This window comes from Sabethes cyaneus, chromosome 2 (genome assembly GCF_943734655.1).
Source record: "Sabethes cyaneus chromosome 2, idSabCyanKW18_F2, whole genome shotgun sequence".
NCBI classification, from domain to species: Eukaryota; Metazoa; Arthropoda; class Insecta; order Diptera; family Culicidae; genus Sabethes; species Sabethes cyaneus.
This window is the reverse complement of record NC_071354.1, coordinates 188,449,534-188,474,860: the sequence shown is the minus strand read 5'-3', so window position 1 is coordinate 188,474,860 and position 25,327 is coordinate 188,449,534. Positions and strand designations below refer to the sequence as shown.

General features: G+C 39.8%; 1 protein-coding gene across 1 annotated transcript in view; it reads left to right on the top strand.

Moving 5' to 3' along the window:
- LOC128735061 (protein N-terminal glutamine amidohydrolase) overlaps positions 1–23,506 on the top strand; it is a 61,630-nt gene extending 38,124 nt beyond the window's left edge. Inside the window, exons 2-4 of the mRNA XM_053829537.1 lie at positions 21,951–22,253; positions 22,322–22,446; positions 22,551–23,506. Coding sequence (XP_053685512.1) covers positions 21,951–22,253; positions 22,322–22,446; positions 22,551–22,684 — 562 coding nt within the window. The 3' untranslated portion in view covers positions 22,685–23,506. The remainder of the gene's footprint in view (positions 1–21,950; positions 22,254–22,321; positions 22,447–22,550) is intronic.
- Positions 23,507–25,327: the final 1,821 nt, after the last annotated feature.

The following is a 25,327-nucleotide window of genomic DNA, read 5'->3' as shown; positions in this document are numbered from 1 at the left end:
GCAAATTTCAATATTTGCAGCAGCACTCTTTTGGCGCAACGAGCCACTCAGAACCAAGATTTCAATTTTGTTTGAATTGAAAATAGACAGAGAATATCTTTCTTTTTGCTATTCACAATCTAGAAAAATAAGTTGGGTATATCGGGAATCTTGTTCCCCGCAGAAAAAAAAATCGATGAAGTCGAGAAAGCAGTCATACTTTCAAAAGCGAAAGAAGAAAATAAACTCCGAAGATGGATAACCAGATAGGTAAATTCTTATCGAATAACTACTTTGATGTACAATCGATTATAACGTAACAAATAGTGCTTCAAATGGATAATATTGAATTTGCTTTATTCTATTTTCTCATTTTTAAATATGGAATTTCTATGTTCGACAAAAGCAATGCACCATATGGTTTGCTCCTAATATTGAAAGGAAAATAATCATTTGTCATAATTCGAATCAATCACAAGTCGCCACCTATTGAAAGTAGGATGCAGACACCGAAAAATATTCTGTGCTCAACATCGGCACACATTAAATAATGGGTAAAGCACTCATCAATCTTCTTCGGATTAGCAGCAGATTAGAATATCGTTTGTCCGTTCTTTTGTCCCATTTTGCTCGTTTGCCGCAAAGTTTACAAGCAAATGTCACCCTTAATCAGTTTCACTGTTGAGTTGAGCTTTAATTGACATGTAAACCGACAGCCTTTCGCTGCGAGTGTTCCACCAGCATTAGCATCGCTTCGCTTTGAAGGTTCTGTCTTGTTGTCCCTTGTTGAACCTGCGGCGAACATGTCGAAATGGATTCGGTTCGTTATGTCACGGTCACGGTGTATGTGCTCTATTTCTCATGACAATTGCTAATTTCGAGGAAGGCGTATCACGTTGCGTATTTTGCGAATTGATCACACACGAAAGGCATAGCACAAAAATCGATATAAACTTGAAACAACGTTTCAGCGGGTTCAACTAACTGTACTGGATTAAATAAAAAACAGAATGCTAATTTAAAGTAGTACAGTCATTTCGAATGTACGCCGTTCAGGGAGGTTTGGTTTTCCTCACGATTCTGGCTTTTTGTTTTGTATTTCGACGCGAGCTCTGAAGTTTTGAGCTCAAAGCACCTTTGTTTTCGGCTTTTCTCTTTCATCTCTATAGACAAGTTTCATACGTAAGGAGTTGTCCGGAAATAAAGCCTTGGGAAATCTGGATTAATTGCATCAATTATTTGTTGGGAGTTGTATAACATCCGGAATTAATAGATCTTACATAAAAGTTACTTAGTTGAAATTGTTGCTTTATCACAAACTTACTTAGTTTAATTTACTACTTTGTGACACGAATAGTTCTTGCACTGTAATTTTATGTATTGATGCAAAAGGAGCACATAATCATCCTGTACTCTAACAGCTGGTTGCTGCCAAGTCTATCGAATGGAAACAAAGGCTCAAGTTCTGAAAATGGACTGTTGCACCTAGGATTTGCTTTGCTTCAACGCGTAAAATTAATGCCAGTCTTAATGATTTAAGTATTTTCATAGACTTTTCTTTGCAGGCATATTTGGCCTGATTCGATTGCATCCTGGATTTGAGCAGCCCGGGTGGTCACCAATCCTTATTGCATTTTCGAGTTTGCTTGGAACACAAGTTTATTCGAATTTCCTTTAATTGTTTACAGATTCACTCTTAGTTTTGAGTTGCAATTTGGTGTATGATTGATGTTGAAGTGTAATTTAATTTCTTCTTAGTTCATAGTAAATATAGCTAATTAACTAAAGTTAATTATTATTTAAAAAAAAGTTTTAGGACTTACTTGTTACACAGCTGCGTTCTTCCAAAAGAGAGGCAAAGCCTTGGGTTTAAACGTCTTTCTAACACTGGACCCTTCTACATCGACAGACTTCACAGCCGGCTATTAGAGTACAGGATAATTACGGGGCTAGTGCAACAGTCCTACTGACTCTATCTAGCAGCACCGCCTACGTTCTTCCAAGCTTCGTTGAAATTAAATGTTATAAGCATGTATTAACCTAAAAAAACAATTAATCGTAAAATGGCGGATTTATGCGCAATAATTTACTTTTCGCAAAATACAGCCCGGTCAGATTTAAAAACTCCGCACTTCCGGGAAGTCTAAAGTTTTAAACTAATGAGGAGTCTTTTACATTAAATTTCACAAAGAAAACGGGACACGTGTCCCATCTTGCGCACATGCAAAGCAAAACAAAGCCTTGGGAGGAAACGTCCTTCAGAACTTGACCCTTCTTTATCGACAGACTTCGCAGCCGGTTATTAGAGTACAGGAAAATTGGAAAGATCCTATTAACTCTGTAGCGGCACCGCCCAGTCGAGATTCGAAAATACGACTACTGACTTGTTAGGCCAGCATCGTACCCCAGCATGGGATTTGGACAAATTTAAACTTTGTACTCGGTTTGTAATTCGACATGAAATTGGACATGAAATGAGATATGTAATAGGACTTCAAACAGGACTTAAATTGTACTTAAAAATAGACTTGAATTAGACGTGAAATTGAACTTCTAGTTAACCCATTATGACCCGGGTATACCTAAATTTGGACCAAATGAAGTGAAACTCTGTAATCTATTATATTATGGCTCGAATGTGTCGGGAAACGCAAAATCGTCATTTGGAATGCTTTCAAGGCCAAAATATCGCAGGTTAAATATTTTATAGGCTCAGTTTCAAACAAACAAATCACAAAGTTTTTTACAGATTTCTTATCGAATTTTGTGATAGACTTTACATATAAATACTAATTTACATGTCAGGTAATGTTTCGTCACTAAATGTAGAGTTTTTCATGCGTTTTGGAGACAAACATTTTTTCGCCATTTTTTCAACTTTTTTTCCGACATTTGTCACAACTTTGCACTGTTGAAAATACAGATGAAATGACAAAAACTGACAAATTATATCACACACACATCAGATTGATGTCTTATCTCTCTTGTAGTGATATATTAACAATGCTAACTATTGAAATTCAGCAGTAAACAGGTTTTGAAGACGAGGTATGATATATCATACGCTGGGTCATAATGGGTTAAAGTTAAGACACAAAGTTTTACTCGAAATTGAACTTAAAATTGAACTCGAGTTTTAAAATTTAACCATGATGTTTTTTTCTTGAAATTGGACCTTAAATTGAGCTTGCAATTTTACTTGAATTGGATTTGAAATTTTACACAATATCTTACTAAAAATTGGACTTGAATTGGTCGTGAAATTGGACTTGAAATTGCAATAGAAAATGGACTTAAAGCACAACCTTTTATGCCTGGTCGATCCGTTACTACGAATTTACTGAATTTCACGTTCACTTGTTTCACACAAATTGAATCGAAAGCTCAGGTTCTGGGCCCGGTATCGTCGAAACAAATAAATGAAACTGACTTTCTCTTACCTTCGCTTCCTACATGAAGTGACTTGCTTTATTTGTTGAACAGAACGTTTCAAGCAAGCTTCAGTTGAAGTTGGTGGCTGTTTCATTTGTCGACGGCAGAAAGTCAGATACGATTTGTTGACATTGACAAGGTTAACCTTAATATGCATTGCATTGTAGGAAATGTTACTCAAATTCAATTTATTTGCATTCATAGTTGCTATCCTTCTTCTGAATATTTGATAGAAAAGTACAAATGAAAAGTTGAAACCGATAGTCGTGACGAAGTGAAATCCGTTTCGTTGACGCTGACTGAAGCCAGTTTGAACCTGAAGCAAAGCAAAGCCATCAGCTTCTGTTGAAACCGAAGCTTCACTGCTTCATTTTTGAATAACGCTATGCAATTGAAGGTGACGTTGTCGGGCCCTGCTCAGGTTGACTTGGTTTATACTAGAGTTCAGCAACATTTGATAGAATTGACTATCGCATTGTTTTGCATAAGCTACGCCATCTGGGAGCCTCAGATAAATTTGGCCGAATGGCTTAAATCTTACTTTAGCCATAGAACACTACGCGTGAAATTGGGAACATGTACAACATCGTCACCGTTTGGTAACTTGAGTGGAGTACCTCAGGGAAGCAACCTGGGACCTTTGCTGTACACGATGTTTTTCAGTGATGTTGCATCTTTGCACGATGGTGACTGTAAACTCGTTTACGCTGACGATTTAAAACTATATTCTTTGGTGAGGTGTATCGACGACTGCTATCGTTTACAAAGATTTCTAAATTATTTTGTTGATTGAGGTCAACGCAACAAACTGATTGTCAGCGTCCCTAAATACTCCGTCATGACATTTCATCGTATTGCACAGCTAATTATCTTCGACTATCACATAGAACGCATTAAGCTCAACAGAGTCGAAGAGATTAGTGATGGATAAGAAACTTTCTTTTGTCAATCATCGAGGAGCTATCATCGCTAAAACTAGTCGACAGTTAGGCTTCATAATGAAAATAGCGCAAGATTTAAAGGGTCCTTACAACCTTAATGCTTTATATTGGTCATTGGTTCGTCCTATTTTGGTGAATGCAGCACTTATATGGCTACGTCATCAAATAACATGGGACATACGAAAAGAGAGAGTACAAAAACGGTTTCTTCGCATTGCGTAATTTGCCATGGCGTGACCCTCTGAACCTTCCTCCTTATCCCGATCGCTGCAAACTAATCAACCTTGACACTTTGACCAGACGCCGGGAAATTCAACAGGTAACTGTATTGTAGCCAAGCTTCTAAACAACGAGGTCGACTGTCCACGATTGCTTTCGCTACTTGATCACAGAATTCCATCGCGGTCCCTTAAGAATGCTATACCTTACTGCAACCAAGATTTCATCGCACAGCGTTTGGACACAATGAGCCTATGCCATCGATGAGACGTGCTTTCGCCGTGCTGTTGAAGACTTGTTCAAGTTTGAGGGAAGTCCAAGCATTTTCTTGCGTAGAATAACTAAAGCTGACTTTTGTTGTTCTATGAGAATTGTGATAACTGTGTTGTGATATTTTTATTCATTAACACAATCTGTTAGAGTTATGTTAAGCTAATTTGGTAAATGAAAACTTGAAAGTATACGTAAAAATGGCCTCAAATAGGACTTACATTTGGACCAATCCAGACTTAAAGGTTTACTGCAAATTTACAGAATGTTAAATGTAACATGAAATTGGCCTTGAATTTTGGAATTGAAATAAGACATAAAATAGTATTTTAAATGGGTGACGAATTTGGACTTGATATAGGACCTAAATTATACTTGTAATTAGACTTAATATTAAACCTAAGGTTGGAAATTTTATTCAGTATGAAATTTGATATGAAAACGGATCTAATTTTGTTCCAGTTTAGACTTGAAATTGAAATTAAATGAACTTGAATTTGGACTTAAAGCTATGCTTGCAATTTTACTTGAATTGGATTTGAAATTACACACAATATATCACTTAAAATTGATTTTATATTGGGTATAAAATTAGACATTGGAAGTTGGATTTTAAATTGGATTTAAATGCACTCGAAGTTGGACTTGAATTTTAACATAAAATTAGACTTGTCATTAATATGAGATTTGAATTAGGCCTGACATTACTGCGAAATTGAAATTAGGCACGAAATTTTACCTGAATTTGAGCTTGAAATTGAACATGAAATTGAATTTAAGCTTGGAACAATTTACATTAGTGCTTCACTTGACACTGTAACCGTTGTTACAAATTCTCCTTAGGTATTTTTTTTAAATGTGCTAATTTTTTTTAATAACTGTTGTATTTCTATGTTAGTAATTGTTAGTAGGGTTAAGTAATAGAAATATAAATTTGTTTGTTAATTTGTTAGTAGGTTAGTAAGAAACACAAAACATATATTGTTATTATTAGTAAGGCAAAAAGGGGGACATTGACCGTAGCTGCAAGAAAATCCAGCCCTGAAGGGGGTGGGCATAGTTTGTAGCGAAAGGAGAAGAAAATGGTGGGTGGTAAAGAAAGGGCAAAGATATAATAGAAAAACCGCCAAATGGTCAGATATGTGACGGCGTTCGTGTGTGAAAGAAGTCAGTGGAAGAGAAAAGTTGTTTGCTAAAAGTGATCAAAACTAGTTGAATACGGCAAAATTATTCAGGTAATTCGTACCTAGCCTCAGAAAGTACCACGATATAAATTTAACTTGTCCCGTTAGGACCTTTTTGTATTGGCATTTTGGTTCGGATTCTAATCCGATTGTCGATCCCTCACACGCACACGAGTCGGCCTAGATGGTGAACTCCATCTACGCCTAACCGTAAAGGAGACCAGGCACCGATCGCGGAATCCTCGGGCAGAAGGCCCTAATCGTAAAAGAGGACCCTTCTCGGTGGAACCAATACGGTATCGTCCGTGGCCCACCGATCGAGTCAACGAAGGAAGACGCCGAAGAAGAAAACCTTTCCTGGATAAGCTAGTCCGCCATTGCAATTTGCTGGGACGCCAGCAAACTGCGACCATTGAACCCGATATCGCCCACCCAACCAACCAGCAGAATTGAACCAACAACGACCCTCAGCGCCCAGGATCCGGTACGTACCACAGCGAAAACCCTAGTTGCCCCAGGAGACACTACACACCCACACGCACACTTTTGTGGTAATAAAGCTATAGATGCTAAAATAGAGTTTTAAATTCCCAAAATTCGAACAGCCTAGGAATACCGCAGTTGTTGCACGATTTGTCCGCGTAGCCCCTCCGATTGCCCAGTGCAAGTCGACCCGGTGATCCAAGATCTACGGTCTCTTGCTCTGTGAGCTTTCTCGGGAGTACTGTCGTCCCAAACAGTAATAACACTGAACTTGAAGTTAGACTTTAATTTGAACTTGAAGTTAAACACAAAATAGAACTTGTAATGGGACACGGAGGTAGACTTCAAATAGAACGCAAAGTTGAACTTGAAAATATTCATGAAAATAGACTTGACATGGACGTTGGACTTTGGACTTAAAATTGAACTTCCCATTGGACTTGAAATTGATTAAAAATAGAATTGAATTTTTAATTAAAATCGAACATGGAATTCGACTTTAAATTGGACTTAGAATTAAACTTCAAATTGGAATTGAAATTAAACATGCAATTAAACTTGAAATTGGACGGGCAAACTGTTGGCTGGTAAACGGCTGAATAAAGTCTTTTGAGCCTCATTGGTCCTCCGACGAGACAGAGCTTGAGAGCCGCCACCATAAAAAAGTATTGAGCAACGAACGATGAACAAAGAAATTCGAACTGAAACTGTCGGAACATAAATCCATGCGAAGAAAAAGGATATGGATTGGAAACTCGGGACGTAAAACTACCCATCTCTGAACTTCCAAAAAACACTCAAGTGCTCTCTGCCGTATTAAGGCGACATAAACGACTAAAAATTTTGAAAAAATCATTATTTTTTTATTTCAAATTTTGATTCTTCAGATTCCTCGGCGAAATAAAACGCCGCTCCTGAAAAACCATGATTTTTAAACTTTATGTACCCTTTTCTCAGAAACTACACAACGTATTGGAACAAACTTTTTTTGTGTTGTTGGTAGTAGCTTGGCAATGGCTTTCATACCTTTTCAGTTTTGTAAACAAAACACAGCTTGAGAAAAACGAAAAAGAAGAAAAATAGATGCCTGAAAAAATAAAATTTTGTCTTCTTTTTCTTTTTTCTCAAGCTGTGTTTTGTTTACAAAACTGAAAAGTTATAAAAGTCTTTGCCAACCTACTACCAACAAAACAAAAAAAAGTTTGTTCCAATACGTTGTGTAGTTTCTGAGAAAAAGGTACATAAAGTTTAAAAATCATGGTTTTTCAGAAGCGGCGTTTTATTTCGCCGAGGTTGTTTCACGCCGCACTGGAATGCTTATGTGTATGATCGTTTTTTGGCCCTTTTCCGTGGTCGGATCATTACAAATTTAGTATCAAAATAAGCGGAAAAGATTGCAGAATCAAAATCTGATATAAAAAAATAATGATTTTTTCAAAATTTTTGGTCGTTCATGTCCCCTTAAAGTGCCACAAACTCGACATCGTTGCGCTGCTGGAGGAGTGCTGGAAAGGTTCAACGGTACGTGCGTTCAGAGATGACCATACCATCTGAACGAATCACCTACGAATGGTCGAAATAACAAATAGCATAATATATCTAATAGCCAAATCACGAGTGACCGAAGCACAAAAGGCTGAAACACGAACGCTATATTCGGCCGAAGATATTCACGGCCTTCAACCTGCATGTAAGTTGGGTACGTGCTGTCCTTACTCGCTGTCGCTCGTTCGGACTTAACTAAAGGATAATCCCTTACTAGTTAGTAAGCCTAGGAAAATGCATTCACCTAAATAGAAGTGGTTTCTGCGGGGGCGCTTTCGACGGCGAGTCTCGCCTTGAATCATCTAGGAAACATTTGCTACGGTAGATGGGTCTCGCACCTTATAATGAACGTAAACCATTAGAGTTTAGGAAAAGAAAGAACTTTTAATCATCTTAATTTAATCATCTCTATAGAAAATAAACAAGTTGCTTATTTTTGTTTGGTTAAAGTTAATTGTTAACTGCTTGCCAATTTTGTCTTTAGAGTTCCGCAGGTCGCATAATCAATCCTTTTGGATGCGTTATGCGACCTTCTGAAAACTAAAGACAGAATTCATGTTTTTATTAAATAGTTTTTTATGCATTCCGAGAAAATTCGGCCTTTCGTGATTCGGCCAAACCAAATTTCGGCCTTCTGTAACTGTTGTTGAAATTTGGTTACCGGCCATTTGTGTTGCGGCCATTCGGTACCCGCCCATCTCAACAACACTCGGTACCGACGCCAGCCTCGGTTAAATCTCGCGCGGCTGAAGCAGCCAGACATCACTGTAAATTACGCGTATTCACTCGAAGCTGCGCTGCCGGAAGAGGACAAGTTGGACGAGAACCGTAGGAATACCTTCAAAACAGCCATTAGCAGAATAGTGGAAAGCTCCATCTGACACGTGGTACGAAATCAGTGGAAGGAATGGCTTTGACAATGAATGAGGATGAATAGAACTCATCAGAACGTGGAAAGACAGACAGAAGAAGGTGCAGCGTATCAAAATTGTCCGGAACTAAATGCGTAACCTGGATAAGCAGGAGTATGCGGAGTTGGAGTGGTTGCATCGCTTTCATGAGACTCGGAAGTGCTATAAGAAACCGAACAAAACCCGCAAAGGCGTTGGACCGCGAACCGGAATGCATTGGAATAAGAATGGCAATGGCAGAATTTCTACGCACTATTTGTTCGTTGACTTTAAAGCTGCATATGATATAATCGCCCGAAAAGATCTATGAAAAATTGTGGATGAGAACGGCTTTCCCAGGAAGCTTATCAAACTGATTCAATCAGTTTCAGTACTATGTACAGTTCAATCATTCATCAGTACGATAAATGGTACACAGTACTATGTCCGGATTTCGGGTGGATCGTCGGGTTCATTCAAATCACACAGTGGGTTTAAACTCAGGGATAAAGAAGCAAACAGGAGAGAACACGTTCGGACTATAGATAGTAGGGTAAAAAAACGTTTAAAAACAACCACCCTGTTCAATGTGGTAGCTTCTAATCGTAGTGGTCACATCGACTGTCGATTTCGTTGAGCAATGTCAACCTCCTTCCAGCACAAGCGCAAATGAAGGGTAAGATTTTATATGCTCTAATGTAGTAGTTTCCGGGCAAACAGCTTTGTCTTATGTTAATCCATTAAATTTTCGTGGAGTAGTACTCTGAACTTTTACCATCAGCCCATTCTTAAATACTTCATTATGGCACACAACTTTTTGTGCATTTCCAAAGTTTCCAGAACAATCGATAATTTCCCCAATGCTCTTAATGTGATTTAAGGGCATGTGCCATCTGAACTTAACCAGGTTCAGTGACAAATTGGATTAACTGTTAAGGTCACACAGAGGAACAATATCAAATTTTTCGTCGCACAACAAAAGTTTCAGTAGAGGTTTTGCTGCTGAACGGCTAACTTTGGGATATTATTTAAAACTTTTCAATAACCAAATATAACGTCTCATAACTGTAAGGAATGGTATGAGTAGTTTTGTGTCTGCTCTTTTCCAGTCAAGGCTACCACCGGTTCTTACACTGATGAGCCGCAGTTTCGCCTTACGAGTCTTTTGGATGGCGCCCAAGTGTAGTTTCAATGCGGCACGTAGCTTGAATGGCTATAAAACATTCTCGAGTTTATTTTACGAAGTTTTATACAGCGAAGCACTATGCTGCTTTCCTTGCACATGATGCTCACTTTACCAATCTTGAATATTTATGTTGATTGTGGGCAGATTGGAGTCTAGAAATTGCAAGCATCTATAATTGAAAGATCCATGAAAACATGGCAAAGGCAGGAAAGGATAGTCAAATTGGCTTCTGGAAAGTTCAAAGTCTGTGTCTATTGGTGTGTTAAATTGTTCGGGGATAAATTTTCTTAATTTAGCCATCGAAGCTATCGTCTTGTAGGCAAACAGAGAGAAACTCATTAAAAGAAACAAGCCCATTGCCCGTACGTACAGTCAGCAAACTACAAGATGAGATACACATGAACCTTCAAAATTGGCTTCTGGTAAAAGACGATGCTGCAATCTCCCAGCTTATTGACACGACACGAAAATCCATCAGAGGTCTGCTAAGAATCGAAATATAAAGAAAAGAAGAAATTCCCTTCGGCTCTATAGACAAATTGCGCTTCTGCTACCATATTGGTCTCGGAACATATGTAAGGTTAGCAGGCTGCCCAAGATGGGTTTTCTTTTAGTAGCAGCCATAAGGACCTACTTTTTACTACAGTCAATGTTATAAACAGTTTTTCTTCTTTCTGCCGGCAAGGAAAAATAGAAACAATCGACTGGCAGGCAGATCGACGCACGACCGACCGACCGACGGGTCAGTGTTAGATGTAATGGAATTTTGGCTCGTACAGGAAAAGTAAACAAGCGTGAAGAGGAAAAGCGTGCAATCGCCGCTAGGAAAAACTTATTTAGGAAGGGGAAATTGGCAGGCGAAAGTGGTGAATCGGAAGTGAAATTGCTTCAGATACTAAAGTGCTAAGTGTCCTGTCCATAGGATATACGATATACACAACCATAAAATAAAGGCAGATGAGTTGTTCGTTAATCCTTCTTGGAAAGCAAAAAACAAAAAAAAACGGTACGAGTGTGATGTAATATATCGTTTCGCAATCCCTTCAAACGTGGGATTTTCTTTCGCAGATGGTTTGTTTGCTTATCCGCGATTATGCATTTTGCTTTAAGTAGTGTAGCATCTGAAATTTAGCAAATGAACGGAATGATATAAAGTTTACTTTAAATATCTACTCAAAGAACTGATTTATTAATGCTATTTTTCTTTAACGAATTCAATTTATTAAATTAAATTTAATTCTGTGACTAGATTCCAACTAATGTATTTAGAATCGTTGAGATTAGACGTAAATTAATCATTCGTTCAGATTTATCAATGACATGAATGCAATACAAACGAGTTAAATAATCGAAAACGCGCTCCACATAGAACGGTCGGCGGCCAATTATTATCAGTGGCTAGTCATCAGAGTCACGTTTAATTATGGATCATGGCGGATCACAGTGGAAGCATTTATCACGCCCGCCAGGCAACTTCCCATCGGGGTATGATGGACGATGTAGCAGTATGCCGGATTTGTGGTCTCATCCATTGAATCGCAATGAGTTGATGATAGACGAGACGCAAACCTGGCTTGTCCGAACGCAAACAAAAATGCAAATCTGTTCAATGCATAATGACCGACTCTGGCCCATCCTCGCACTAACGACCGTAAAGATATCGCAGTCATTTATATCGTAGGCTGGCACATTATATCCTGTGAAGCAGGATAATAAAGGAATGAATAAAAGATTTATTACGCTATTTTGACGATACGCTTCATGGTTCTGATTACACGAGAACTGAAATTTCCTGACCGATGTCAAAGTATCATCAAGTAAATTCTTTTAACAGCGAAACAGGCACCTGGCTGCTCCTATTACGGAAAACTCATCTGCCGATTCGGTTCGCCTAGCAATTCATGTCGGCGGCTTTCAGAATGTATAATCTGTCGTCTTGAAACTTTTCTCAAGGTTCATCAAGAACCGACATTAAGCTGCCTATAGAAGCAGTGGCGGTGTATACAGGCCTGAAAATTACTTTACAAACATTGCACGTAAGGGAAAGATTGATAGACATAATGGTGTGTAAAGCTACCGTATCATAAACCCTTTGCCATTGTGGATTTCAGGAAAATTGTCGCGTTGAATTGGAAATCATCTAGAATACAGCCCGTATAAGATTAAGCAGTAGCTATTTCTTAGACGATTTAACAATTTTAAGATGAACATAAAATAAAATGGTTGATGTTCTTTTCGTAAACTTCAATTTCACAAATATACAATTGCTTGATTGCTTTAAAAGTGTTAAAGTAAAAAAATCTTGTGAAGAAAATTTTTCGTTTTCGGCGGACTTGTTAGAGACATTTTCTTGCTTTTACAAGGCTTTCCTTTGTTTAAGCAAAAGTTAAATGCGTAGTCGTGAAGTCTGTTTCGTGCTGGTGTTTTTGTAGCGGAATCAAGACAGGAAGTGGTGAAACCAGCTGGTGCTTTAAATAAAATCTCTTGATGTAAAATTAATATGCATTTCCGGTAGGCGGATGTCCAACGCCCGCAGACAGAAATGAGTATAATTTTTATTACAGATGAAATGAAAAATATGCAAAAATATTCGGTGCACAATGATGTGACTATTTTTCTTTTATTCCATAGCTGGTTTCAAGCATTGCTTTACTTAAAAAGTCGATTTACTTGATTCCGATATATGATATTTTTATATTTTCATAAAGAACCATGTGACTATTTAAAAATATAGTTATAGGCAATACAGGTTTTTCTGAAACCATTCATGTGATGGCGTAAAATAATCCCTGTTGTTGAGAATGGTGATGGATCGACAATTCGCGGTCCTCATCAACACTGGCGGGTATAGCAGCAATATTCTCCTCCGTATCTCTTCTGCGAACACGGGACAATGGTTTATTATTCAAAGTCAAATGCGTTCGAAATTTATTCACTGTGGCCTGAATCTTAGTTTGCACATATTACGAATTCAATGATTTGTGGATTTGTAGCTCAGATGTAAGTATTTCCACATGTTACGAATCAAGCGTAAGTTGTCGAAAATAACGACTTGAAAAATGAACTTCCTAAGAATCGCAATGGATGTATTTTGAGAAAGATGCATTTTTCAGAAATATCATAAAAATGGGCCGAAGGGTCTTAGAACTTCCTGAAATTTTGCATACGAGCATATTAATGAGAGCAATATTTAATAAATTCGAGCTCACCAATTTTTCTAGAAAACTCCAATCAATCGAGATCAATCGCAGTCTGGATCTCTGCTTTGTCAGCGTATAGGCTGTTGCTCCAGTGATTTTATTCGCTCCGTCGCCTCCGGTTAGGCTAGTAACGCATCAGCCTCCACTCGTGCTTGCTCCTAATAACTATTATTCTAATCAAACAAAAACCACTCCACGTGTTTCGTATGACTTTCGGTTTGGTATTATCGACGGAAATAATGCTGATAACGTTGTATTGACTCCCTCGCACATAATTGGGCACGCAATCGATGGACATGTACCTTAGATAGTACATTCGACTAACTGCATTGGCGTTTAGGACATAGTCTAAGTTTTGTTCCTTTTCGCTGCGTCAGCATTACATAAGATTGAACACTGTGTACAAGAAAACTAGTAGGGAATGCTTTAGATGACCCCGGCAGAGAATCCAGCATAATCTGAAGCAGTGATTAAAATTTTCACTCACATGTAGGATAAACGTTTTTCGCTCACCCATTATTCTCATATGACAACTAGATTCTGTGATTATCTGTTTGTACAAAGCGAAAGAAAAACATTTTTCCGCTACAGAATGAGAGTTGATAATATCTCATTGCATTTTTCCCTGAAAAACATTTATCCTCTCTCAGTAAACCATGAAAAATATAAATCGCAGGTGGAATTGGCGCGAAACTCTAATGCAATACTAGGTATATAATGAAACCCATGGTGTTACCCAAATACATAAATTCTGTTGTTTTATATGTCTCTCTCTTGTTGGCTGGTTGCATGGTAAATTCAATAGTAACCTGTGCATTTTCGTCTCTGAAAAACGGCTGATACTGCTTTATCCTCTCACAAGAAAGAGAGGATAAACTAGTGTTACGAAAAATTAAAAATAAACAAATCATGATCGCGTGTTTCTAGGGATAAAGAAAAATATGAATAGCCTGCGCTCACGAGCGACAATACATATGTATAAAACATTCTCATTTCTCTTTTGCTAGGTTATAAGTCGTAGTAGGCAAAATTCATTGAATATCGCGCATTTGAAACGATAAATTGAATGCCTGACTGAAGGTAAATCCAAAAACTTCCTGAAAGCATGTAAGCCATCAGCCTGAAGACTCGACCCTCCCTTCAACTATGACCCTCTACGGTGAGATTGCTTCGGACCCTCAGTATGTTTGCCAACTATTTGCCGATAAATTCGCGCGAACGTTTTCTAATGAAGTGATCTCGGAAGACCAAGTTGTCCAGGTTGCTTGCAATGTTCCGCTAGTGACCGGAAATACACTAGGTTCTCTCAACATCGATAAAGTAATGATTTCTAGAACCGCCTCAATGTTAAAATCCTGGACTAAACCCAGATGCTATTCCGTCTGTGTTTTAAAATACGCATCAGAGAACTGCTTATACCCCTTCGGCTCGACTTGTGTTAAGCCTGTTCCTCTGTCCTTCCCAAGTGTAGTATTTTTGTCTTCATGGAAACCATTTTCCTTAAAAAAGAGGATCAAAAAGATGTCAATAACCACCGAAGAATCCGGTCATTGTGTGACACTTCGAACTTATTTGGGCTTGTAATCGTGACTTGGTGACAATACCTTCATTAACGATCAATATGGATTCATCGCTGGTTGATTAGCCACCACGAATCTCCTGTGTTTCACATCATACCTTGCGGAAACCTTAGTTAATCAAGCTCAAACGGACGTCATTTATACTGATTTATCTGCGGTATTTGACGAAATCTATCAACTAAACTGATTGTGACAGTTGAAGGTTTTCAATCAAATGCATTTCCGCCCCGCCTGGATTTTCACAAGACAGTCATTTACAACCGTTAATATTGCTGCTGTACTGCAATGATGTTAAACGCATTCTTAAAGGCCCACATTTGTCTGCGATCTACAGGGCCTGGAAGGAGGAGTGGCTTTGAATCCGATTATCTTTTTTTTTCCTTGTTGGGGACCTTGGACCACTGCGACCAGTTCTTTGATCTATTGTGGTGTGTCCTCTTTTGCTGTATGCCTTTACTTATGAACAGCTACTATGTTGTTTAGTAATTGTTATTTTAATTGAAGGCATCATCCCAACACGGTAATATGTTGAGAATAAATTGTATTATTTTCTGAGGAGAACTAGCCCATATTTCCGAAGGCTCCAACAGTCCTTTATCAAGAAATTTGCGCCTTTTATTGAATAATGCCGTGCATTCGCACAGTATATGATGAGCACTTTCACACTCTAGATTGCAAAAATCTGAATCCGATTATAATTGGCTCTAGTTTGTTTCAACCTGCGGATTTCCCAGCTTGGGTTAAAGAGGAGTGGTACACAATTTCTTAAGTGTTGTTCTAATTTTTCCACTATTTCCCCTTCACGCCTTGTCTCGCTCTGTTTGGATACAACCAACACCTTTGCTTCATTACTTTCTTTTACCGTCCCCTGTTTTCGTCATCACGGTTAGAGATAGACTGGTAGAGCTGTCAAATTTTTTCAGCTGACATATGGGTTACTATGATTAATGCTGCATGGGTAGTTTCGCGTTGGGGTAGATGCGCCCAAGACTCTCCGACACCAGCCTTGGTTAAACCTCGCGTGGCTGAAGCAGCCAGACGTCGACGCAAACTACGCTCATTCACTCGAAGCTGCACTGCCGGAAGCGGGCGAAGCCCCTATCGAGGACTGTTGGAACACTATCCAAACAGTCGTCAACAGTGTAGCAGAGAACTCCATCGGGCATGTGGCCCGAAATCATCGGAACGATTGGATTGATGATAAATATAGTGAGGAGAACGCTGCGCGGGCGGCCAAGATGCGCAGTGCCACACGTCAGAACGTGGAAAGACACAAACAGAAGAAGATGCAGCGAAACCAAATCTTTCGGGAGAAAAAGCGCTGCCTGGAAGAGCAGGAATATGCAGAGTTGGAGTGGCTGCATCGTTCTCAGGAAACGCGAAAGTTCTACCAGAAACTCAACGGATCCCGCAAAGGTTTAGTGCCGCGAGCCGAAATGTGTCGCGATAAGACTGGCAGTATTCTGACGGACGATCGTGAGGTAACTGAGAGGTGGAAGCAGCACTTCGACGAACACCTGAATGGCGCCCAGGCGGAGAACTGTGGCGGCGGGGAAAGCGATTTCGACGGTCCAACAAACGGGGAAGAACTGCCAGCCCCAACGATAGGCGAAGTTATGGAGGCCAGCATACAGCTAAAGAACAACAAGTCAGCTGGGAAAGATGGCATCGGAGCGGAGCTTATTAAAATGAGACCAGAAAAGCTGGCCATTTATATGCACCGGCTAATTGTTAGAATTTGGGATACGGAACAGATACCGGAGAAGTGGAAAGATGGGATTATCTGCCCGATCTATAAAAAGGGCGACAAGTTGGACTGTGAGAACTATCGAGCGATAACCGTTCTCAATACCACCTATAAAGTGCTGTCCCAAATCAATTTCCACAGATATTCACCGAACATGGCGAACAGATTTGTGGGAACTTATCAAGCCGGCTTCGTCGAAGGTCGGGCTACAACGGATCAAATATTTACACAGCGGTAGATCCTCCAAAAGGGCCGTGAATACAGAGTTCCCACGCATCAATTGTTCGTTGACTTCAAAGCCGCATATGATACTAATCATGTACGAGAACAGCTTCCCCAGGAAGCTCATCAAACTGATTAAATCTACGATAGATGGTACACAGTGCTGTGTTCGGATTTCAGGTGGATTGTCAAGTTCATTCGAATCACACAGGGGGCTTCGTCAAGGTGATGGTCTTTCATGCCTGCTGTTCAACATAGCGCTACAATGTATTATGAACCGAGCGGATATCAACACGCGGGGTCACGATATTCAACAAATCTAGTCAATTCGTCTGCTTTGCCGATGACATGGCAGAACATTTGTAGCGGTGGTTGAACAGTACACCAGACTAAAGTGCGAAGCAGAAAAGATTGGGTTAGAGGTAAATACGTATAAAACAAAGTACATGCTGGCCAGCGGAACCGAGACCGAAAGACGCCGCTTGGGCAGTAGTATATTAATCGACGGCGTTGAGTTTGAGTCGTAGTCGACGAATTTGTCTACCTTGGCTCACTGGTAACGGCGGACAATGATACTAGCCGTGAGGTTCGGAGGCGTATTATCAGCGAAAGTCGTGCTTACTATCGGCTTCACAAGCAATTGCGATCGAGCAGACTAAGTCCCCGTACAAAGTACACCCTGTACAAGACGCTTATTAGACCGGTTGTTCTCTACGGGCATGAAACATGGACAATGCTCGAGGAGGACCTACGAGTGCTCGGAGTTGTCGAATGACGAGTGCTATGATCAGCGGCGTACAGGAGAACGGAGTATGGAGGCGGAGGATGAACCATGAACTCGCGCAGCTCTATGGCGAACCCAGAATCCAGAAGGTGGCTAAAGCTGGAGGAATACGATGGGCAGGGCATGTTGCAAGAATGCCAGACAACTACCCTGCAAAGATGGTGTTCGCCTCAAATCCGGTAGGAACAAGACTACGCAAGATTGTTAGACCTGGCGGAGAGTACTCGGTGTCCGAGGAATTGGAGAGCGGTAGCCCTCAACCGAGTTACATGGAGAAACTTTGTTCAACAGGCTTTGTCTTAGGATGACAAGCCACCTAAGTAAGTAAGTAAAGGTAGTTTCGTCCTTAGATCAGTGAGTGTGAAGGTAAACCCATGCAAAATCGACAATTTTGGTCCATTTTTTTATGCAAACGTTGGGAGTGTCACAGCATCTGATCTCCAAGAAGTTAAACGAGAAATTTGGGGAATAAAGACTAACAAAGGCACCGGTAAGGACCGTTTACAGGAGAGCGTTACAAACTTGACCAAGATATGCTTGCAACGATTGACTCTACACTGGGTTAATTCTAAGATGTGAGAGGAAGAGAAGCTACTGGAAGAACGGGTACAAAAAAGGTGATTGGCTCGACTGTTGCAATTATCGTGGTATAATGTTGGTACACGCCGTCTGCAACGTGCTTTCCCAGATGCTGTTAGACCAACTGTCACCGATAGCACAAGGTTTCGTAGGGATTTTTTTATCCGGCAGATCTTGCAAAATTGTCGAGAGTACAACGTGTCCGACCATCATACCTTTATTGACTTCGAAGCAGCATTCGATACAGTAGATCGAGATCAGCTATGGCAGATAATGCACGAACACGGTTTTCTGGACAAAGCAACACCACTGATCAGAGCTATTATTGGTTCGAGTGATAAGTTTCGTACGCGTCTCGGTGACACTCTCGGGTCCCTTGGAGACGCGACGATAGTTGAGACAAGATGACGGCTTATCCTGCACGATTCTCATTAAAAACAGCTATAGCCAACTCCTAGGTTTCGCAGATGACTTTTATATCATGGCTACGAACTTTGCAGTGGCAAAGGCAAAAGTCGAAGACCAATGAAAGGAAGAGATTCAAACACCCATCTTTTATGGGGGGTAAATACTGTCGGCGACTGACTGAGAAGTGGTTGAAGAGTTCGTGTATTTGCGATCGCTGGTGACCGCAAACAACAACACTAGTAAGCAGATTCAGCGGGGCACTCAAGCAGTTAATCGGACCCTACTTTTGCCTTCGCAAAACGCAACGATCAAGATGCATACGCCGCCGTACGAGGCTGACAATGTACAAATCTCCCATTAGACTGATAGTTCTTTATGGACTTGAAGCAGTTACGCTGCTCAAGAAGGTCATACATGTCTTGGCCGTGTTTGAGCGGACGTTATTCGATAGAGTACAAACTGAAAGTGGAGGTTGTCAGAGGCGTATTAATCCCTAGCTACAAGCCCTGCTTGGAGAAATTTCGAAATTTTGGACATTTGGCGAAAGTAGACGGCACCAGGAATAGAGGGCGAAGCGAACTTGCGAGGTTTCTGAGGTGCCTGAGAAATTAGCGACTTGCGCCCCAAAATATAATTAAATGGAGACGGTTGCTTAAAACAGTACGAGCCACGATGACGACGACAACAGTGTGACGCAACGTAGGGGGATTAGGGGCATAATGAGCACACGGGGCGAAATGGGCACCCCTCTTTTCTACGAAAGTACGCATTTTGTAACATCATATGGCATGCGAAACACTGCTGTAGGTACTATAGTATCAATTTATCAAAAAATGAGTGATCTCTACTTTTAAAACACGGAGTTATATTAAAAAATTTAACTAGGTTCTCAGACGCTGAAAAAATTATAATTTTGGTGCACTACCAAATAAGCTTTTACGATCATTTAAATATCTTAATCTATCAAGTGCACACTGCAACATAATGTATGCATTGTATCTCAAATTTCACCTTCATTGAAGTTTTGATTTTATACTATAATTAGTGGAAAAACCCATTTTTACTTAAACTACTTGACTGGGGGCGAAATGGGCACCCTTAGGTGGGGTGAAACGAGCACTGTGTCGCATTAACTAACCTGTCAGTTTCTTTGTTTATCGCGTCTATGCTTGTTTACAGTGATGGTATGAATATGCCAAGAGAATCCAGAAGACATAATTGGTTAAAAAAGGTCTTGCAAGCGACCTTGACCACTATAAGGCGAGACGGAATATCCACAAAATAAGTCGCCAAGTTCCACGGCATTCTGCGGCAGGCGTTAGCTCGGTATGTGAGGCCATACGAAAGGGCAATCTCGGGGCAAGAGGTAGACCAAATTGATTCCTTCAAAACTGTCTGTTTTCACTCCCGCTGCAGAACAAGAACTGGTGGTCCATATTTTGTAAATGGAGGTTCGACGCTACGGTATTACTACCCGTGAAATCAGAATCCTCGTATACTAGCTGGCAGAGGGAAACGGAAAAGCATATGTCTTCAACACTAAAATACAGCTAGCCTTAGCGTCATCCGAAACATTCTTTGTGTGCTCCAGAGGCAACCTCCGCGGCTCAATTGGCTTCAAGCACGTGACACGTTTTATGTTTGTGTATGTATGGGTGTGTATGTGTATGTGTATATGTGTATGTATGTGTGTATGTATGTGTATATGCATGTGTGTGAGTGTGTGTGTATGTGTTTGGTTGTTGTACTTATATACACCCTTCAAGCATGTGTTTATAAGGGTGCTCATTATGCCCCAGGGGGTGCTCATTTTGCCCCACACACTGACCGATTTTTAGTTTTTGAAGCATAAGTTTAAATTGCAATTTTCGTCATCAAATCAATTATTTTTCAATTTGTCAACCATATGCCTTTAATTATCGTTAGTGAATGTATGTTTTGCAATGACGACCCTTTAAAAATTCAGTCATTTTGGGTGCTTAAATCAGCCAACAAGTTAGAGTGCTCATTATGCCCCTAATACCCCTATCTGGTTGATAACAGAGAAGAATCGTGTAGATCGTCGTTTAATATCATTTTGCGAATTGTACGTGGCACGCCTCGGTATCGATTCGATACCGATCGATTCGATCGATTCGATCGATTCGACTGTTGAAGGACTGTTGAGTTATGAAATTGCTCATTTTCAAGTGGTCTAAATGCTAAAGATTTCATATTAAACATAAAAACAAAAAATTGTTTAAAAGTTACGATATGTAGTAGTTTGTCGTCCAGAATAAACACTTTAGAAAAGCCTTGTTTGGCAATGGAAAGAAAAGCAAAATATGAAAAGGGTAAAACAGAAAGGTAAAAAATATTCACTATTAAAGATGGAGAAACTTATCATTCAAAGTGCAAAAAAATATGATTATCGCATCAAATTCCTTTGCAAACTATTCGCAGGAAAGGCTCGTGACTTTGCGCCAAATGAGGCAGTTACCCTTAGGCAGTGGCAGAGAATTTTCTGCTCGAGACAAATGTTCTTTTTTCAACATCACGTTAAAACTAAGTGAAAATAATCTGCAGCAGAGAAGCTGTATTATTTGCTTATCATTAATTTATCAGAGCAGAATCTGAATCAGTTTACCTACTAGGAATTATAGATATGATAGCTGAGACGAGGGAAACTCCTAAGGTACACCAACTATTTTATTCTACTTGAATTAAGGCTTAGCTTAGTTGGCTTACCTTGGCATAAAAACTGCACCACGATGTAGTTTTCGAGACAAAAACATCAAAATAGAATTTCTATAACGTCCTATTCTATATTATGAATATACTTCACCGGTTTGCGTTGGCCCTTTTTTTGAAAAAATAAAATCGTTAAAATATGCCTTCCAAAATGATAACAGCTAACTTTTAAAATGTCTGCTGTCTTGTTGAAGTTCTTCAGCTAGAATGAAAATGTGCTCAGTTGTGAGCAGAAAACTGGTTAAACATCGATTTTGTGATATCTGATTATCTTATGCTCAAAGTTTCAAATTGCAAAAAAAAATCTTTTCCGAATGATCTTTCGGTTTTTCTGCTAAAGCTTCTTCGCTAGATCTAAGAAGCGCTCTTTAGTCCTAATCACATTCGCTCAAGGCCACTTTCCTATCCGTCAGAGGGATTTTGCCAATGATGAAAAATACATGGCAAGAGAGAACAAAGCTTATCCGATGAATTAATCAATTTGCAATTAGCAGCTTCCGGTACGACGGTCTAAAGTGATTTTTTTTCTCTCTCCCTCTGTTCTCTATTATACAATTTTCGCCACCACCAGTGAGGAAAACGTATGGAAGCTGTGCGAGCAGGTGAAAAAGACACATCCGTCGGAGCTGCCGAAATGCTACGCCGTATTCGTGTCAAACGAGCGGAGAACGGTACCGCTGTGGCGACAGAAAGCGGGTCGCGGTGATGAAAAGCTGGTGATATGGGATTACCACGTATTCTTCATGCACAACCCGTCGCCCAACCGATGTTTAGTGTTCGACCTGGACACCACCCTGCCTTTTCCGACCTATTTCCACAAGTACGTCACGGAAACGTTCCGTTCGGATTATGCAGTGACACCCGAGCACCACAGGTACGAGTTTGACTGTTTGGAAATGCGATTATGCTTTGGTACGAATTTATCTTAAATGTTTGGTCTAGATTTTTCAGAGTGATACCTGCCGAGAAGTACCTGGCGGAATTTTCGTCAGACAGAAGACACATGCGTAGACCGGACGGTTCCTGGATTAAACCCCCGCCATCGTATCCTCCCATTCAGACCAACAGTGAGTATTGGAAACAGTGCCGTGCATTGGAAACACCATCAGATAAATTCAATGTTTGTTTTTAATTTCGATGACTTCTAATTCGTTCATTCTCCCCGGCTTAGATAACACACACAGCCTCGACGATTTTATCTGCATGAAGCCGGGAAAGGGACCTGGCAGCGTGTACGATTTACTACATTTTGTGCAACAGTTTTATAAACCTCCCGACCGGAATATTACAAAAACTCAAAACTAAATTACGCTTAACGAATTGGACCGTGGACCTGCCGGTGTATGTTAAAGAGGTGGGAGTTTAAAACAATAAGCAGAGGTGATGGCCGCTGTCCTGACCAGAAACATGCGAAATGTGTTTTAATTATGAACGACGTGATACTTTCCATGTTTTGGCGTGTGACAAGCATAATTATTTCCACCAGATGAAAAGCAAAAAAAAAAGAAATAGTCGAAGGAGAACGCCGTGGTGCAGGTTGGTGGAACGAACGGTCGTACATTTTGCTAGTGGAAAATAGTGTAAATCAACCAATTCATAGTTAAACAGATTTACGAAAAAAAGAAAAGAAACACAACAAATCGATTAAAAATTGTATGAAACAAAATATATACTATTTCAATGTAAGTGCGTCCAGAAACAAAGCAAAGGAAATGTGAAACCAGACTTGAACGTATGTTTTAGTGCTATGGGTACTTTGTACAGTAGGAAAAGGAAAGTCATCACAGTCTATCGGAGAACGTTAAAAGGTTAAAATTGATTATTAATTATATTCGAAACACTCTACAACCGAAGAAGATCAGCAAAGCAGGTATTGCATTTAACATCCCAGAAAACACAATCGAATGGACTAGTTTCTGTTTATTATATTTTTTGTTTCGTTTAAACGACAGAACAAAGATTCACATTTCCAAACTTTAATGCACAAATCTTATCCTGTTAAGGTAACAAAAATATACCAACTTACACTAGCAAATCATTCTTTATCGATATTTAGCTGAACTGTAAAAGACAAGGATCGTTATCAGGGCGCTTTCCTTTTATGCGTAGACTAGTATTAAATAAAAGACAAATGGATGGCTACAAGCAGTAATTCGAACAAAACTACTACAATGTGATATTAGTTAACTAATTCAAATCAGCCAATTTTTGAACAATTCTGACAAACCATAGCCGATGGACAGTGTGTGTGTGTATGTTGCGGTGTATTTCCCGGAAAATCGCTATCAACAGGAACTGCTATACTCGTTGTCACCACGTTGCGCTCGTGTGTTTGTTCCTTTGTTTACCTCTGCTGAATAATTCATCATAATGTAAGCATGACGTGTGCGAAGCTTACTAATTGGACCCAGTCGGAGCTCTTCGTGCGTACAGCAGCTTCATGTTGTCATAGTGCGTGCGTAATTATTGTTTTGGGAACTTCTAGTCTGGTTCAGACTGGACTGGAATGATAATGATGGACTGAGCCGAACTGTAGGTACTCGGCGTTGCGTGAGGTGTAATACAATAAAGAAGTAATGACCGAAAAATATGGTCATCATTAGACTGTCAAATAGATAGTTTCGTAGTCAGCTGATGCTGCTATTGGTGCGCTTATGGTGGTGCGTTTTGTTCGGTGCCACCTCAGCTGATCATTTTGATGGTGCATGTGATGTGGTGTGGGCACACCTTTTTGCGGCTCCAAGTGTAATCGAACTGCAGGCTCGCAGGAATATGGACAGTTTTCAGTGTCAACTATAAATTGATGGGAACTAGGTGAAGAGCAATGAAACTGCCGAAAATAAGGTTTTTTTTTTAAATTGACGGTGGCGGATTGTTGCTTAATTTTTGGGGAAGATGCTGTATAATTAAGAGCTTTCAAGAGCCCATCAAACAGGTGCTATATAGTTGTAAAGATCCTGCAGAGTAGCGGAGAATTTTCTTGCGGAAATCATAAAGGATTTATTTTGAGATTTCTGTCGAATCTTAGTTCATTTATTCTGCCTTGAATTTTGATTTTTTTAAACATATTTAACAGTTTCTAAGTGAAAGTGTCTATGGGCATAATGCAATAGAAGATTTGTTGCAGACTATTTGTTATTTTGAATTGAGATAAAAATGATGAATGATTAGCTTCATAAGGAAGCAAGGTACGACCCTTATTATTTATGCTGTTTTTGAACGTAGCTCTTGCATATTACAAGAGGTAAATCGGCAGACGCTATTATTGCTGCGTAAAAAACGGCATTCCAACATGTCTAAACGAGGCAAGGAAGTCATCTTTTCGAATAGTGCAGAATATTGGCTGCGTTGTTCTGTCTACAATGAGCGTTGATCTGTTTTTCATTTCTCAAGGTCAGTGAGCACATTGTTTCACTCGGTCCGAAAAATGTCGTGTCGGCTCAAACAAAAGACTCCATTGTTCGAAGTCCAGCGGACTTTTATTGTAGCTAATCTAATCTAATAGTTGCACAGAGAACTGGAAGTTGTGGGTTGCTGCGAGAATCTAATTTCTCTGCCTCCTTTCTGCATTTTTTAGAAAAGTCAAGTAAAAGGATCCGAGAGTACTCCAAAACATGGCCAAAACTGTTCTGGATCGACTTTGTCGTACGCTGCCTTCAAGACGATGAAATTGTACCCACGACATTTATACAAAATTTGTCGGATTGAGAAGATTTGTAGGCGCAATAGTAGTGGCATTCCAGCTTGCCGCGTTTTTTGTAGATGGGACACTTGCGGTGGTTTATCCTTCTCGTAAATTTTGAAAACAACCCATTATAATGCCGTAGTTGGGCCCGAGTCTTACGATCCGGAAAATATAAATGTCTGTTCAGAATTTCGAAAATTGCGGGTACATTCCATTGGCCAGTGTTTGCGAAGATGTTTAATCTTTGTATTAGTTCTTTGAGT